This window comes from Balaenoptera acutorostrata, chromosome X (genome assembly GCF_949987535.1).
Source record: "Balaenoptera acutorostrata chromosome X, mBalAcu1.1, whole genome shotgun sequence".
NCBI lineage: Eukaryota > Metazoa > Chordata > Mammalia > Artiodactyla > Balaenopteridae > Balaenoptera > Balaenoptera acutorostrata.
In genome coordinates, this window is record NC_080085.1 from 13,789,780 (window position 1) to 13,807,482 (window position 17,703).

Here is a 17,703-nt window from a genome sequence, read left to right on the forward strand (position 1 = left end):
GATCTAAAAACACAGTAGGTTAAATGAGCTGTGAGTTTCTCTCCCTCCCTCCCTCCTTCCCCTTCACAGTCAGTCCAGAGGTAGGTGGTCTCAGTAGATGTGCTTTGCCCAACGAAGTCAGTTAGAGACCTAAGTTCTTCTTGTCTTACTCCCAAGCAGCCCCTAGGACACGGTGTGCATGACTGTGTTCCAGCCTGTGGGAACTGGGAAAGAGGTGGCTGTACCAGACCACCTGAAGGACGAGACCCGCAAACTGCACTTATCACTCAGGCACACACCCCTTTGGCAGCTTAGACACACGGCCACCCCTGTACTCCAGGGAGCCTGGAAATCTGGTCTCTGGCTGTGTGGCCACGTGCCCAGCTGGAACTCAGAGTTGTGATCCTGAAAGAAAGGAAGGTAGAAATGGATACTGGGAGACGGTTAGCAGACTCTGCCGGAGTTGCCTGACATTCTCTAACTTACCAGGCACTAGTTTGGGACACTTCAGAGTGTATAGCAGAGTAACCCTTTAAGCTCTTTATATTGGAGGGCCACATAGGGCCACGTAATACATGAAAAGGAGTTGATAGTACATTTGTCATTAGAGACTTGTGAGAACTTAATTCAGCAGACCGAACTTAGTAACTACTCTAGGCCAAGCCTTCTCCTAGGACTTGAGATAAATGAGATCCACCCTGCTGCAGGAGCCTGTAGGCTTGCTAGAGAGCTGCTCGATGAACGTGCATACAGGATTATTCCCTGGAATGAGGAATGTAATACAGGACGCTAAGGACGTGCAGCGAGAGGAGCATCTCATTTATTGTGGAGCGGGAAAAGGATGATCCCAAGGAAGCTTCCCAGAAGTGGCGACACTGGAGCTGAGTTGAGTCTTAGGAGAGTGTGTGGATGCTTGGGGGACGTGAGGCTGGGCTTGGCATTAAGGTGGGGGTACCGCAAGCATTTGTGTCTGACCGGACTGTAGGATGCAGGTGAAGAAGTAGATAGGCAGAGGTCATGAGGACCTTATCATACCATTCTGATAAGTTTAGGTTTTATCCTAAAGGCAGCAAGGAGTCATTGAAGGATTGTAGTCATAGGTAAAATATGTTTTTCTTGGGGCGGGAGAAGTGGGACTGGAGACAGGTGCCCATTAGGAGGCTGGTGTAGAAACCCAGGTGAAACATGATTGGGACAACTTCAGGCTTTGAAATGTTTATTTTGGAAGGTAAGATAACTAAAATCCACTGAGGGGGAATTCTCTGGCGGTCCAGTGGTTAGAACTCCACGCTTTCACTGCCGAGGGCCCGGGTTTGATCCCTGGTTGGGGAACTAAGATCCCACAAGCTGTGTGGCGCAGCCAAAAAATAATAATAATAAAATAAAATCCATTTAGGCTCAGAATTGTTCTTGCCTTATTAATGTAGGAATTATCAGAAATCAAAAATATTGTTAAAATCCAATATGAGCAAAATGAGATGAAACTGACGCTATTAGTAGCAGTATAAACTGCTACCATCTTCTGGAGGAGAGTTTAGGCAATCTGTGTCAAAATAATCATACTCTTGGATTAGAAATCCCACTTCCAGGAATTTAGTCTAAAAAGATAACTTTAGAAGGGAATAAAAATTGTTTGTAAAGTGATGTTACTTGCACGGTTCTCTATAAGGAAAGATTAGAACCAATCTAAATGACTACTGAAGTGGGCCTGGTTAAGTAAATTATGGCTCATTCAGGGTAGACATAGCTACATTGGAGATGGAAAGATGTTCACGACTCTGAGTGGAAAGGAAAAACAGATGATCCACACAGGCTGCAAGTATCTTCCTATTTACATCAAGTTGTATTCACACAGACACGTGCATGTTTGCAGAGAGACACGCATCCGGGAGGGTGTTTGAGGAAATATCTTACTACGGTTGTCTGTGGGTGTTGGGATTTTTGACTATGTTTTTCTTTGGTGTTTTGAATTTTCAAAAAATGGATGTGTATCATATTTACAAACAAAAAAGGTGTTTAAGAAAAAAAAAGAAATCGAATAGCAACAATCAGTCTTAATTGTTTGAGTGGTCCAAAACAACAGCCTTTTGCCTTGGTTATGCTCAGTCTGTGGGAAAGGGGGTGGTTTGGAGACATTCCTTTATATGTTAATCAGTGTGAGTCCTGCTCCATCTCAGAGGAGTTCAAAACCATCCTCATTCCCTAGGAAATTTGCCTAATCCAGGAAAGCTTTGTTTGCCCTTGGATCTTTCATTTTGTTTACTTCTTGACTAACTGAAGAGAATTGGTCCAAGAGAAACATGGACTCTGTCAGAGCTCTTCCAGGTTGGGCATAGTAGGTACTGGTGCGCTGGAGAGTCACAGTGCTGCCCACTCAGAATGTCCACATTATGTACTGACCGTGCAGTCATGGGCCATACGAGGGTCTTCTGTGATGGGCATGTTTTCTCTAACACAGTCTTGGGTTGGATTTCTTTTTTTTTTTTTTTTTTTCCTTTGGCCACACTGCACAGCTTGTGGGATCTTAGTTCCCCAGCCAGGGATTGAACTCCGGCCCCAGCAGTGAAAGCACCGAGTCCTAACCACTGGACTGCCAGGGAATTCCTGGATTTCTTTTTAATGAGACTCCAGTTTTAATATATTAATGATAAAATGTTTGTATGACGCATTTTATTTTGCTACTGTGTTGACTGTGCCTCTTAATGGATTGTGAATTCGCTAACCCTTAGTTTAAGGTATCTTAACCTAAGCCTGAGTGCAGCAGCATGAAGAATAATTCACTTGGGACTTCCCTGGTGGCACAGTGGTTAAGAATCCGCCTGCCAATGCAGGGGACACAGGTTTGAGCCCTGGTCCGGGAATATCCCACATGCCGTGGAGCAACTAAGCCTGTGCACCACAACTACTGAGCCTGCGCTCTGGAGCCCACGAGCCACAACTACTGAGCCTGGGCGCCTAGAGCCCGTGCTCCACAACAAGAGAAGCCACCACAAGGAGAAGCCCGTGCGCTGCAACAAAGAGTAGCCCCCGCTCACCGCAACTAGAGAAAGCCCGCCTGCAGCAACGAAGACCCAACGTGGCCAAAAATAGTAGCTCTATTTTTAGTTTTTTGAGAAACCTCCATACTGTTTTCCACAGTGGCTGCACCAATTTACATTCCCATCAACAGTGTAAGAGGGTTCCCTTTTTTCCATATCCTTTCCAACGTTATTTGTGGTCATTTTGATGAAAGCTATTCTGACAGGTGTGAGTTGACATCTCATTGTGATTTTGATTTGCATTTCTCTGATGATTAGCGATAATGAGCATCTTTTCATGTGCCTGTTGGCCATCTCTATGTCTTCTTTGGAAAAATGTCTATTCAGTTCTCCTGCCCATTTTTTAATATATTGCAAATATTTTCTCCCATTCAATAGGTTGTCTTTTCATTTTGTGAATGGTTTTCTTTGCTGTGCAAAAGCTTTTAAGTTTAATTAGGTCCCATTTGTTTATTTTTGCTTCTGTTTCCTTTGCCTTAGGAGACAGATCCAAAAATATTGCTACGGTTTATGTCAAAGACTGTTCTGCCTGTGTTCTCTTCTAGGAGTTTTAGGGTTTAATGGTCTTACATTTAGGTCTTTAATCCATTTTGAGTTTATTGTTGTATATGGTATGAGAAAATGTTCTAATTTCATTCTTTTACATGTAGCTGTCCATTTTTCCTAGCACCATTTATTGATTGATTGATTGATTTTTGGCTGCGTTGGGTCTTCATTGCTGTGCGCGGGCTCTCTCTAGTTGCGGTGAGCAGGGGCCAGTCTTCGTTGCGGTGCACAAGCCTCTCACTGCGGTGGCTTCTTTTTCTTGCGGAGCACGGGCTCTAGGCACACGGGCCTCAGCAGTTGCGGCACATGGGCTCAGTAGTTGTGGCTCGTGGCCTCTAGAGCTCAGGCTCAGTAGTTGGGGCACATGGGCTTAGTTGCTCCATGGAATGTGGGATCTTCCCGGACCAGGGCTCGAACCCATGTCCCCTGCATTGGCAGGTGGATTCTTAACCACTGCGCCACCAGGGAAGTCCCCCCGGCACCATTTATTGAAGAGACTGTCTTTTCCCATTGTATATTCTTGCCTCCTTTGTCATAGATTAATTGACCGTAAGTGCATGGGTTTATTTCTGGGTTCTCTATTCTGTTCCATTGATCTATATGTCTGTTTTTGTACCAGTACCATACTGTTTTGATGACTGTAGCTTTGTAATATAGTCCAAAGTCAGGGAGCATGAGCCAGCTCTGTTCTTCTTTCTCAAGATTGCTTTGGCTATTTAGGGCCTTTTGTGTTTCTGTACAAATTTTAGAATTATTTGTCCTAGTTGTGCAGAAAATGCCATTGGTATTTTGATAGGGATTGAATTAAATCTGTAAATTGCCTTGGGTAGTATGGTAATTATAACAATATTAATTCTTCTAATCCATGAACATGGTATATCTTTCCATCTGTGTTGTTTTCAGTTTCTTTCATCATTGTCTTATAGTTTTCCAAGTACAGGTCTTTTACCTCCTTAGTTATTAGATTTGTTCCTAGGTATTTATTTCATTTTGATGTGATGGTAAATGGGATTGTTTTCTTAATTTCTCCTTCTGATATTTCATTGTTAGTGTATAGAAATGCAACAGATTTCTGTATATTAATTTTGTATCCTGCAACTTTACCAGATTCATTGATGAGCTCTAGTAGTTTTTTGGTGGCATCTTTAGGATTTTCTATGTATAGTATCATGTCATCTGCCAACAGTGACAGTTTTACTTCTTCCTTTCCAATTTGGATTCCTTTCATTTCTTTTTCTTGTCTGATTGGCAAGAAATGCCCTGGGAATGCAATGGTGACTGAGAAAGACACAGTGCCACTTCTCCACAGATCATGGCCAGGCAGGGGAAAGGCTCATTGTTGGTTCACTTGCCGAACCTTGGCTGAACACTTGCCACCCTGCCCAAAGGGCCGTTTGGGCAGGGCAGCTCAGTAGCCGTGGGCCGGATGGCTTCCCCCAGAGGACTCCTCAGCCTCCGGCCTGGCTGTAGGCCTCCCATGATGCTCTCTCCAGTTGAAACCGTTAAAGAATATATGAAAGGATTGGTCATTCTCCACTCTCTCTAAGGCAGGCAGGTTAATGACAGCTCAGTGTACTTTGCGGCTGAAGCATTTAGGAGAATTCAGTGTGTCAGATCAGTGATGTGTTATTACTTATTAATTGCAGTCTATGGTTTTCCCTATGTTTTTCCTCTTTTTATGAAAGGACAAGAGGAACTTCCTTCGTGACCCTCCAGCCGGTGTGCAGTTTAACTTTGACTTTGATCAGATGTACCCTGTCGCCCTGGTCATGCTCCAAGAGGACGAGCTCCTGAGCAGGATGAGATTTGCCCTTGTTCCTAAACTGTAAGCAGTGGGCTCTCGAGCCGGAGTGGCATGTATGGCCCTGGTCATGTAGCGGGTATCGGGGAAGACGCATGGGATGGAGGCCAGGATGCTCTCAGACGCTATTTGTGAAAAGGGGTTCTGCGGCCCTTCAGCAGCACCCTCCCAACCCCCACGCCCCACATAGGGTGCCATAGAATCAAAACTCAGGGTGGACTTTTCAGGAATTTTGGGGTCCAGATGATATGTGCTCTTTTATCCCCAGTTAGAAGGTAGAACGAATTTTCCTATAAAAACAGCAGAAGTGCCCATGCCCTCCTGAATAAAATTAAGGTCTCCCGAGGCCCATCAGGACCTGGCCGCTGCCTTTTCTCCACTCAGTCTCTGCTCTCTGGCAGCAGCAGTCTTGTTCTGCTTCCCACCCGAGGCTTCTCCCCTCTGCAGATCTCTGCTTGTCCATTAAGCTCCAGCACATGCATCCTGACTTCTGTGACATGGCCATCAGCAGAGGCCACCTCCCTTCCCCTCTGCCACCATGGGTTCTTCCTCACCTTTTCTAATTCCAGTGCCTTCTTTTGAATCTGCCCCATTTTTAAAGTCAGCGGTCTTTGGTGTTCCGTGACTGTTCCTGTTTTTTTTTTTTTTTTTTTTTTAATTTTTTTTTTTTTATAGCTACTTTATTTATTTATTTCTTTATTTTTGGCTGTGTTGGGTCTTCAGTTCTTGCGAGGGCTTTCTCTAGTTACGGCAAGTGGGGGCCACTCTTCATCGCGGTGCAGGGACCGCTCTTCATCGCGGTGCGCGGGCCTCTCACTATCGCGGCCCCTCCCGTTGCGGGGCACAGGCTCCAGACGCGCATGCTCAGTAGTTGTGGCGCACGGGCTTAGTTGCTCCGCGGCATGTGGGATCTTCCCAGACCAGGGCTCGAACCCGTGTCCCCTGCATTGGCAGGCAGATTCTCAACCACTGCGCCACCAGGGAAGCCCCCACTGTTCCTGTTTTATGACTCTCTTCTTGTTGTATGATGCAGTATCTTACTGTTCTCTGAGGACATGAAGTCTGGCTTTCTTGAGATACCCTTTTCGCTATGCTCTTTCCCTGCATCTTGGATTTGGGCTCTGTGGTTCATGCTGCAGGCTTTTCTTACCCATCCTTTGGGACTGTGTGCTCCCCAGGGCCATTTGGGCAGGGCGGCTCAGTAGACCTGGGCTGGGTGGCTTCCCCCAGAGGACTCCTCGGCCTCCAGCCTGGCTGTAGGCCAAACAACGGGGAGAGCCTGAGCCCTGCGGCTTCAGTACAGCCATGTGCCCCCGTTCTCAGCTGTACCGACTGTCCCTGAGTGCAGAGCCCTGGGCTCCTGGTCTCTGCTGTGCAGTTCAGTCCCTGGCTGTCTCACCGCTCCTTGGGGCCTCGGCACCAGCCTTCAGAGCCGCCCGGTGCCTCCTGCCTCCACGGGCTGCCTTTGAGAGAAGAGTGGCAAAGCTCTGGGGTCAGATGCGCTCCCGCAACTCAAAGACCATTCGAATCACCCCAAGCCACACGTTGGGCTCTCTGCCGGCTTCTCAGGACTGTCCAGAGGCCCTGAGGCGCTCAGACGTGTAGCCTGGGGTGCTCGTGGCAGGCATGTAGTTTTGGTTATTGCCAATTCTGCACTCCCTCTCGCTGCTGACAGTAATTTTAGATTTCTTTTAAGCTTTGGAGAATTGATATTTGACAAACAGTATTTTTGTTTTGTCACCAGCTACGAAAACTGCCCATTGAGTAATATAATTCCAGTCTCCTACTGCTTATTCTGTTAAGGAAGATTTAGAAATTAGGGTTATTTTTTATGAGTCTTTATCTGTTCGGAATATTTACTGAAGTATTTATGGATGAAAGGACATGATGCCTGGCATTGCCTTAAAATGTTCCAACCCCACCCAAAGAAAAGCATTTATGCAGGGGAGAGGGGCATAGATTTTGAAACGTGGTTGGCAGAATGCTGGTAAGTGTTGAAGTTAGGTCACAGGTACATGAGGGTTCATTGTTCTAGTCTCTCTACTTTTGTTTTGTTGAAATTTCCATATTAAAACAAAACAAAAATGAGCCATCACATACAAATATAAGACTTCTGGACTTTTCCTTCCTGACATACAGAAGTACAACCTTTATCATTTGGGACATTTTTTCTTTTTTCTTTTTTTAAATTTATTTATTTTATTTATTTATTTTTGGCTGCATTGGGTGTTCATTGCTGTGTACGGGCTTTCTCTAGTTGCGGCGAGCGGGGGCTACTCTTTGTTGCGGTGCGCAGGCTTCTCATGGCAGTGGCTTCTCATTGCGGAGCTCGGGCTCTAGGCGTGCGGGCTTCAGTAGTTGTGGTGCGTGGGCTCAGTAGTTGTGGCTCGCGGGCTTAGTTGCTCCACGGCATGTGGGATCTTCCAGGACCAGGGCTTGAACCCACGTCCCCTGCATTGGCAGGCGGATTCTTTTTTATTTATTTATTTATTTATTTATTTATTTATTTATTTATTTATTTTTGGCTGTGTTGGGTCTTCGTTGCTGCGTGTGGGCTTTTCTCCAGTTGCAGCGAGCGGGGGCTACTCTTCGTTGCAGTGTGCAGGCTTCTCATTGCGGTGGCTTCTCTTGTTGCAGAGCACGGGCTCTAGGTGCACGGGCTTCAGTAGCTGTGGCACATGGGCTCGGTAGCTGTGGCTCGTGGGCTCTAGAGCGCAGGCTCAGTAGTTGTGGCACACAGGCTTAGTTGCTCCGCGGCATGTGGAATCTTCCTGGACCAGGGCTTGAACCCATGTCTCCTGCATTGGCAGGCGGATTCTTAACCACTGCGCCACCAGGGAAGTCTCCCTATCATTTTTTGAGCACTTCCTTTCTGGCATGAGATAGTCCTCCAGGCTCACCTTGTTCTTCCCCTGCTGTAACCCTAGAATTGGCCATTTATCCAAGGAGTTCTGGTTCCTTTTAGTGGAAAGTGGTGTTTAGAAACCAAAGTCTAAGCATTAGGCATGCTCATGGTTATTGGGGTGTCACTACTCCTTGGCCCACTGAGTGGACAGAGCTAGTGTGCTCATATACACACACATGGACTTGTTTGCATCTCTCTCAAATGAAAGCCATGTGTTCACAGTGATACTTCACAACAGGGATCATTCTAGAGTTTTCCCTTTCCATGATTGTAACTCCCTTTTCTGATGGTGAGAAACCTGGTTTCCACTATCCTTAATATTTTTACTTAAGCAATCAATCCCCTTGCGAGTGACCAATCTTCCTTTTTCACCACCACCCACCCCCGAGCTTAGACACCCTCCTCTCTCTGCTCAGGCTCTCACTCTCCATTCCAGGCCACCCCCGTATGGATACTTGCCTTACCCCTCTTGGGCACCAACGCCCCACCCCAGGTGCCTCTAATGTGCAGCCAAGTTTGAGAACCACTGAGAGTTCTCAGGTTGAACTGCACTTCAGTCTTTTTTTTATCAACCATCTTCCACCTCATTGCTAACTGTTACTGATTGCTAGTTATTTGCAAGCTACCAAACATTTCCTCTCATGAGGAGCAACACCCACAATACTTTATTCTCACTGCTTGAAAGCGTTTAATCCTTCGGTAAACAGCAAACAGTTGGAGCCCTGGCTCTGCTTCCATCTCCCAGGTTGCTCATGGTGCTTTGACAGCAGTACCCTGTTTTCTTCTGCTGAGGGCAGTGTTGGTATTAAAATACCAAGAAACACTGAGGTTTCGTTGGTGTTCTATAAACTTGTCTTTTGCTGCTGTGGAGAAGATAGCTATTCTCTTTATCCTGTTATTCAGCTTTCAATTCAAAAGCAAATGAGAATTTCGTTTGAGCCTCATTCAGATTCGAAAATGTCCCTAAAAGTCACCTATTCCCATCTCCACTGCAACAGCTAAACCCTGCACACACTTTATGCATGCCTTCTCAAACGCGTTGTTGTTTGTCTTTGAAAGTGTGAAGGAAGAAGTGTTTTGGAGGAACTACTTTTACCGCGTCTCCCTGATTAAGCAGTCAGCCCAGCTCACGGCTCTGGCGGCCCAGCAGCAGGCTACCGGGAAGGAGGAGAAGAGCCACGGCAGAGAGGATGAGTTGCCACTGACAGGTATATTCAGAGAAGACGTCACTCTGCGGGAAAAAAACAAAGGAGTTACTTTTAAAATATTCTTCATTTAGAGACTCTCATGAGCTTGTCATCGTGTATATACCAGAAATGTCATCGTCATCTTAGGGAAAGTTCTTTTCTTTCCAGATAAAATGCTCATTCTTCCCTTGTTGCCCTCTCTCTGACCCTGCTCACCGTCTTCCCCCAGCTTTCTTTCACTTTTCTGTCTTTTTCTCGTTCTTCGGGTTTTTTATTTCTCCCTCCGTCACCAGTCGTCTTCCCATCTCTTTCCTTGCGCTTTTTATACCTTCTGTTCTCCGCTGACTCAGTTCCCTGCTCTTCTTCACTTCTCAGTCTTCCATTCAGCCTGCTCATTTCCGCAGTGCTCCCGTCTGTAGAACAGAGCTAAGATATCCAGCCTGGAGCTAGACACCGGTCAGCTACACATGTGACTCTTCTTTATTCTGACAGCTTTACCCCTGGTTTCTGGGGAAAGTGGTTTATAATATCAGCAGTGATTTAATACCTATAATAACAATTGAAATAAGATATGTATTTTGTGTCACATTTTTAACGTTTAATGAACACCTGCTGTGTATAGGTACCCGTTATAAATGGAGACTTATCCGTTCATGGAATTTTACATGATTACACAAAACAATGTGTCCTAAGGCACAGGCTGTACGGACCACTAGGAAGGTACCTGACACTGCATTTAGGGTCAGAGGAATGTAATGAATCTGCTCTACACAGTACCATTTGGCATTTTGCATGTAGATGTTAATATGAATCCCAGTTGTCTCTCATTCTTTAGTATTCCTTCTTTATTACTTTTATTGGAAAATGCCATTTTACCCAATACTGCCCATGTATCAAGATGGGCTTAAGACAGGATTCAGTAAAGACTGGGCTTAAGACAGGATTCAGTAAAGACTGTATGTGTGGTAAGGTTGAGAAGATAGGAAATGCAGCCTGTGAGAAAGAGGAGCTACTGTGCCTGAGCGTTACATTTTACTTTGTGAGAAAAGGAAAACTTGATAAATAACTTCATTCTCATTATCCTAAAAGAAAGAGCAGAACTGTTCTTCAATGCATTTTGCTAACACTGAAGTCAAAATTTATTTCCTGCTGGAAATCTTACATAAGGGGTATTGAATATGATGATATATATTAAAAAGATCCCCAAAAGAAAGAGGCTGAGATGGTTTCATCTGGGCAGTTCTTACTGCAGAAAAACGGAAAGCATAACACTAAAAGCTCATTTCTGTAAATTATTTAGTATGATCATGCTTGTGGATAATTTAGTTGTTATTATAATATGTATTCAGAATTGAATCAAGCAATTCTTGTCTCTTTTATTCTCACTTCTTAGAGGCAGTACGGCCCAAAACGCCACCTGTTGTAATCAAACCTCAACTTAAAACTCAAGAGGTAATACAGTTTTACATTATACCTAGTAGTTGATGTCTGGAAATGAAGTAACTCTGTGTTGACTATCTCAGATACCATTTCAAAACTACTTATGTGGGGCTTCCCTGGTGGCGCAGTGGTTGAGAATCTGCCTGCCAATGCAGGGGACACAGGTTCGAGCCCTGGGCTGGGAGGATCCCACATGCCGCGGAGCGACTAGGCCCGTGAGCCACAATTGCTGAGCCTGCGCGTCTGGAGCCTGTGCTCCGCAACGGGAGAGGCCGCGATAGTGGGAGGCCCGCGCACCGCGATGAAGAGTGGCCCCCGCTTGCCGCAACTAGAGAAAGCCCTCGCACAGAAACGAAGACCCAACACAGCCATAAAAATAAATAAATTAAAAAAAAAAAAAAAGAATTTATACAAAACTACTTATGAATATGGGTCTTATCTGTTCTGAAGAAGAGGGGTCCGGTACTTGAAGAGTTAAGGACCTACAGCTGAGACATGAGACGATTCCCTGGCATCAGTAGTTCAAGATGTGCTCGTCGGGGATGGGACAGAACGATTGGAGTGATCCAGACCATGAATGAGCGTAGAGATTCAGGTGGTAGCTCGTGTGGTTACTGAGCCAGTGTGCGGGTTAGGAGGTGGAGAGCAGCGACCATCCGACTAGCAGAGGAAGGGAATGAGGCTGCATTAAATTGTGAGATGACCGTAGACACGAGCTCTAGTCTCTATATGTCGCTTCAAAAACCACTTCCAGAGCTCATCTGTTGCATTTCAGGATGAAGAGGAGATTTCTACCAGCCCGGGTGTTTCTGAGTTTGTCAGTGACGCCTTTGATTCCTGTAACTTCGATCAGGAGGATCTGAGGAAGGAAATGGAGCAGCTGGTGCTGGACAAAAAAGAGGAGGAGACAGTCGCACTGGAAGGTACAAAGCCAACGGCATCACCGTCCTTGTCCCCAGTGCCGAAGCTGACCGTAGAAAATTGTTATTCTGGAGCAGATACACAAAACTGTGTCGTAACTTTTGCATCAAAACCGCTTCTCTGTTCCCCACTAGAAGGTGGATTCTAGCACACATGACCTCATCTCCTGTCCCTCTGCCCTTCTAAGCACAGAGGCATAGAAAGGAGAAACAGACCCAGAGAGGTTAAGTGAGTCTTCCAAGGCATCTCAGCCCTGAGGACACATGGCCAGGAGCGGGCAAGAAAGCAAGCGCACCCCTTCATGTGGAGATGCTGCCCTCCGGCCTTCTGCTTTCAAAGCTGCGTCCTGCTGGGGCTTATACTGTAGGTAGAAGACTCTTTTCCCAGCTGCTGTGTGCCGCTAGCACATCGCTTCTGGGAAGGAGTAGGCTGCCTTTAAAAAACCAAATTAGCTTAAAAACTAAGGTAATTTAGAAAAAAAGTGCAAGTGATGGGGCTGCGTTCTTTGGCATATCAGGACAAATTACTGGCTTTCTACTAGATGACAAGCAAAGGCTTGGGTTAATCATCATTCATGAAGCCTTCAGAGACTTACCATCGCGGAAGCCAGCTGTTCCCACTGTTGTGCAGAAAGCACTGGTGAGAAAGCTGACCTCCCAGAGGTGAACCGCCTGCCCACGTGCACGCTGCACACTGCAGAGGGACTCTGCAGGAGAGAGCTGCTGGGGAAAGCGGCTGGTGGGGGAAAGAGAAGCGAGTGGGGAAGTGAAAATCTGGGCTCGCTCCCCCCAGACCCCTCGTACCCCCTCTATTTTCTGATACGATGGCTGCTGGCCACCGCGGAAGGAAGGCGGGCACGCGCCCCACGTGCAGCAGGCAGTAGCTCGAGCAGACTGTGCCCTGCTTCCCTTCTTGCTGGTGACAACTAGCAGCAGAGAGCCCACGGAGACTGGAAGGAAGCCTGGTCAGGGTTCGCGTGGCATTGGCTGGCCGTTCCGGGCAAGCTATTCTTTCTTTGAATCCCTGCCCTACTTATAATTTGGACCACTTAATATTCTTTCATATATTAGTTGTCTTGGCCCCCCAGCTAAATTGTAAGTTCCTCAAGGGCAGGTACACCTTGTCTTTTTATCCCCTACAGCACCTAACGTAGAGCTTAGCACCCAGTAAGCACCTAATATTCGTGAAATCGGTGTTTTGCTACGCAACATGGTCGCTGCTATAAAAAAATTGAAAACATTTGGTTTTTCTTTTCTCTATAGGTACTAAGTTTAAGGTTTATTTTTAACAGATGAAAATGAATTTTAGCTTTTACTTTTTAAATAGCTGGTTTGTTTTCTGGCTGTTTTATAACACAACATAGCAGATGCCTTATCCTATATACATATGTATTTGCATACACACGTATATTGAGCGTCCACGTGGCAAGTCGCAGCTCTAAATCTCACCAGTGTGAGAGCTCAGGTGGAGCCCACATGGGGGGCCAGGCTTTGGCGAGAGACTGCCTGACTTCAGGTCCTGGTGTCTTTTGCCACTCGTGGGAGACCACTAAGCACAGACTGTGGAGCCCTGCAGGTGTGGTTCCATCCGTATGTCTGTCACTGTCAAGCTGTGTGACCTTGGGCAAGTCACTTCACCTATAAGCCTCCATTTCCCCATCTGTCAAATGTGTATAACTGTATCTGTGGTCCACGTATGGTTCTAAGGATGAAAAGAGTGATATGTAGACTGCACTTAGCCCTAGGCCTGGCTGAGTGAGTGCTCGAGAAATGTTAGCTGTTTTTGCTACCATCATCATCATTGGTAGTGGTAAAAATTAATTTGCGACCAAATATTAATTATCAATTATCCATTTAAATAGAGGGAAAAGTAGAGGCCTAGGTAAAGAAAAATAACATGCAAAATTTACTGACAACATCTGATACCTTTGCTTCTACATTTAATAAGTTTATCTTTCTAATCATATTAGTTAAAAATCTGTTCAGTTTTTCTGAGCGCACACAGTGCTGAAGGCTGACACGGTAAATATTTCCGTGGTAGGACTTACACAGGTAATTATAGTGGACTGCATTGTTAAGACCGGCATTAGAAATTCAGAATCTTTTTTTTTTTTTTTCTCATTTGTTTCTTTTAGAGGATTCTGCAGATTGGGAGAAGGAACTACAACAGGAACTTCAAGAATACGAAGTGGTGACAGAATCAGAGAAACGAGATGAAAACTGGGATAAGGAGATAGAGAAAATGCTGCAGGAAGAAAATTAGCTGAAATAAAAGAATAATCCTTAACGTTCTGCAACTGACATTAAATTCTAGATGCTGGCACTCGCTGAATCAGAAGGCACAAAAGAGTATGACTTTATGAAATTCAAAATTATCCTTTTTTCAAGCTGAAACTTGCCTCTTCTACTTAAGAAAAAGTACATAGGACAGTTATTCTAATAATCAAAAAGGGATGTTTTATGTAACATTTCTTTACATCTAGTTAGAGATGTTCTTGTAGTCAGTACAGATATCTTTGTCACAGAAACACAAGTAAAATTTTACAGTTCTGTTTTCCGTGAGGTCAAAAATACAATATATTCTTCAATTGTGGTTTTCTAAACATTTGTACTTCTTGTTGCATTTTTGTTGATACATATGTGTTAAGGTACCTACTTAATGGATTGATAACTATCAAAATGACCAAATGGTACCAAAGAACTTAAGAGGAAGCACTTTCAGAACTATTTTCTTGCAAGTATTTTCTAAAATTCCATCTGGAAGCCAAAAGATAAAATAATTATGTTGATTATAATGATATAAACATCACTCAGTTTGACATTGAGAAATACTGTTTCTCAAAAAATATATATTTGTTTTTCTTTGGGGCCTTTTTCTTTTTTAAACTATGCCACATTTAATAATGTTTTCCTGAATTTCACATCGTGGTTTTTGTAGAGAGCAGGGTCTTTCATCCTTTTAGTGTTGATGATTGTCAGAAGGCTGTTCACCTTAAAGTCTCATGTTGTTTAAATCGTCACCACATATGAATGTTTTCGCTTTTTTTATCTTAATTAAACTGTCAGTCTTTATAAAATTGTGTTCTCTGAATACAACTTTTGGAACTTCATTGATCAATCCTGCCTGCATTCTGCTGTAGCAGCACGACCGTTCATAGAACGTGGTTACTTGAAAAGGACAGATGGCTGAACATCAGAACACGGCGTGTGCTTCCCGAACCTTTCGGATTTTTCAAAGAGCCTTTATTTCATAAAGGGGAGTAGAATTAAGACAGTTCTTATAGGGAACATGTACTTATTTATATTCTTGATCCCATAAAAATTAGTCTATGGTCCTCTGGCAAAGATATAGTCAACAAGAGAATTGGGTGCTTAGGTTTGTAGTTTGGGATATGCTCCTGTGAAGAAGCCAGGCTTCCTCAGCTAGGATCACTTGTGTTGTATTCAATGAAACCACTGACCCTATTATCAAGAGATTTCCACCTGTGGTGCTGCAGTTGCTGATTACTGAGTTAGAGCTCAGAGGTGGTGTCTGGCAACTTCTGAAAGAATCCTATTGAAGGGAAAAGTTTGATAGAGTTTGCTGGAGGGAAAGAAATATGTTAAATGTTTTTAAGTAGTTAAAAATCCTAGATGTAAGCAGATCAGAATATGACAGTACTTGGCTCTTAGTATATGTACTAAAATTCTTAACGATAAGTGTTGAATAAATATAAAAAAAGGAAAGGTTTCAGAGAATGTTAAAAAATAAAATAAAAACCTAAAATGAAAATAGAAATATGGTAAGTTGTTGCTATCAGTTTTACATGATACTCATTGCCTAATTGTGTATTGCCCTGTGAAAATAAAAGGATAAAGTAAGATTTTATACACAGCATAAAAATACATTTAGGCTATAGTTTTATGGATCCATCAGTGGTGAAATGTTCTGCTTTTGTAAATTTTACAGGTAACTGAAGTGTTATTCTTTTTTTTTTCTTTTCTTTTTTTGGCCATGCCTTGGGGCTTGCAGAATCTCAGTTCCCTGACCAGCGACTGAACCCAGGGCCACAGCAGTGAAAGCCTGGAATACTAACCACTAGGCCATCAGGGAACTCCGTGAAGTGTTATTCTTTTAAAGGGCAAAATAATTTATAACCTTGTTTGGTGGGAAATTTCTCAGTATTTATTACTTGCTTAGGGGTCATCCAACAAGATATACTGTGCATAAAAACACAAGCTTCATGAAACGTTAAAATACGAAGATAGTCCATCACACTGGAAATTATACCTCACTACTCAGAGTGTAGCTCGGGAACCCTCATCCTCTGCCTGCCCTGGGAGCTTCATAAAGGGGAAAAGAATTAAGGGCGTAGACATGCAGGGTCTCAGGCCCCGCCCCAGACCTGCTGGCCCAGACTCTGTGCGGTGCCAAGATTCCCTGGGGTTAGAATGGACTCCACGGCTTGAGAGGCGGTGCACCAATGCACTAATGCACTCAGGAGAGCAGAATTTTCTGGGGCTTTTTACTTTTTACTCTTCCACTAGCGTCCTCAGGTGACACTGCCTTCCTAGTTGGCGTTACAGGTGCCTCTGCTGTTCCAGTTGTCACCTCCTGCCCACTCCCCTTTCCACAGGGCCAAATTAAGAGGAACCAAGTTCCCAGGGGGACAATGAATAAGCCTGCTAAATCAGATATTTCTAATAGCACATTTCAAAGTGTGTGCTCTACCAAGCGCAGAGGCGCCGCTTTCTGAGAACTGGGTTACATGTTCACAAGCCTGCAGCACCTCAGGGCTGATGTGCCTGCCCCGAAGGCTGTAAAAGGATGGATGGATGGTGTGTTTATGCACATGAAATCAAATAACAAAAACCGTTTAAAAGGTTAATAGAGCATCGAACCAAACTAAGTCTTTAAAGCATATTTTAGGTGCATTGAGTCAATATTATACAAGAAATAACAATATCCATTTATTTGCGATTACAGCAGTTGATAGCAAGTAAGTAAAATCCTCAGCTGAGGGCTTCCCTGGTGGCGCAGTGGTTAAGAATCCGCCTGCCAATGCAGGGGACACGGGTTCGAGCCCTGGTCTGGGAAGATCCCACATGCCGCGGAGCAACTGGGCCCGTGAGCCACAACTACTGAGACTGCGCGTCTGGAGCCCGTGCTCCGCAACAAGAGAGGCCGCGATAGTGAGAGGCCCGCGCACCGTGATGAAGAGTGGCCCCCGCTTGCCGCAACTAGAGAAAGCCCTCGCACAGAAACGAAGACCCAACACAGCCATAAATAAATTAATTAGTTAATTAATTTAAAAAAAATCCTCAGCTGACCCTGCCAGTCTCAGGAGGTTGCGTGCTCCTGCAGCAGACTCGGTCACAATGGCAGAATCTCCTATACTTAGAAGTGGTAACTTACACAAAATGAGCAGTCTCAATTTGTAATATCTGAAAATTAAGAGAAGCTTATCTTTTAGGAGATACAGCAGATATTTGTACTCACTGTGCTTTCAGATGCCCTGTTGTAAATAAGATAGTTTTCCACAATCAAAATAATGTTACAAATAGGATTCTTAGGACATTTTAAAGGTTTACCAAGAGAAAACGTACCATTACATCCAATTTGCAATTTTTTATTTGCCTCCTTGACTGCTTTTTTTTTTTTTTTGGTTGCGTTGGGTATTCATTGCTGCGCGCAGGCTTTCTCTAGTTGCAGCGATCGGGGGCTACTCTTCGTTGTGGTGCGCAGGGCTCTCATTGCAGTGGCTTTGCTTGTTGAGGAGCACAGGCTCTAGGCGCGCGGGCTTCAGTAGTTGTGTCAACCGGGCTCAGTAGTTGTGGCTCACGGGCTTTAGAGCACAGGCTCAGTAGTTGTGGCACACGGGCTTAGTTGCTCCGCGGCACGTGGGAT

The 17,703-nt window shown here is 44.6% G+C and overlaps 1 protein-coding gene across 2 annotated transcripts in view; it reads left to right on the forward strand.

Annotated features, from left to right (window-relative positions):
• The window catches only part of SYAP1 (synapse associated protein 1), a 30,908-nt gene extending 14,079 nt beyond the window's left edge, over positions 1 to 16,829 (forward strand). The window contains exons 5-9 of one of the 2 annotated variants that reach the window (XM_007173545.2): positions 5,249 to 5,388; positions 9,329 to 9,477; positions 10,850 to 10,908; positions 11,672 to 11,819; positions 13,952 to 16,825. In XM_007173545.2, coding sequence (XP_007173607.2) covers positions 5,249 to 5,388; positions 9,329 to 9,477; positions 10,850 to 10,908; positions 11,672 to 11,819; positions 13,952 to 14,079 — 624 coding nt within the window. In that variant the 3' untranslated portion in view covers positions 14,080 to 16,825. Of the gene's footprint in view, positions 1 to 5,248; positions 5,389 to 9,328; positions 9,478 to 10,849; positions 10,909 to 11,671; positions 11,820 to 13,951 lie in introns of both variants that reach the window. The other variant, XM_007173546.3, reaches the window with a different exon arrangement.
• Positions 16,830 to 17,703: the final 874 nt, after the last annotated feature.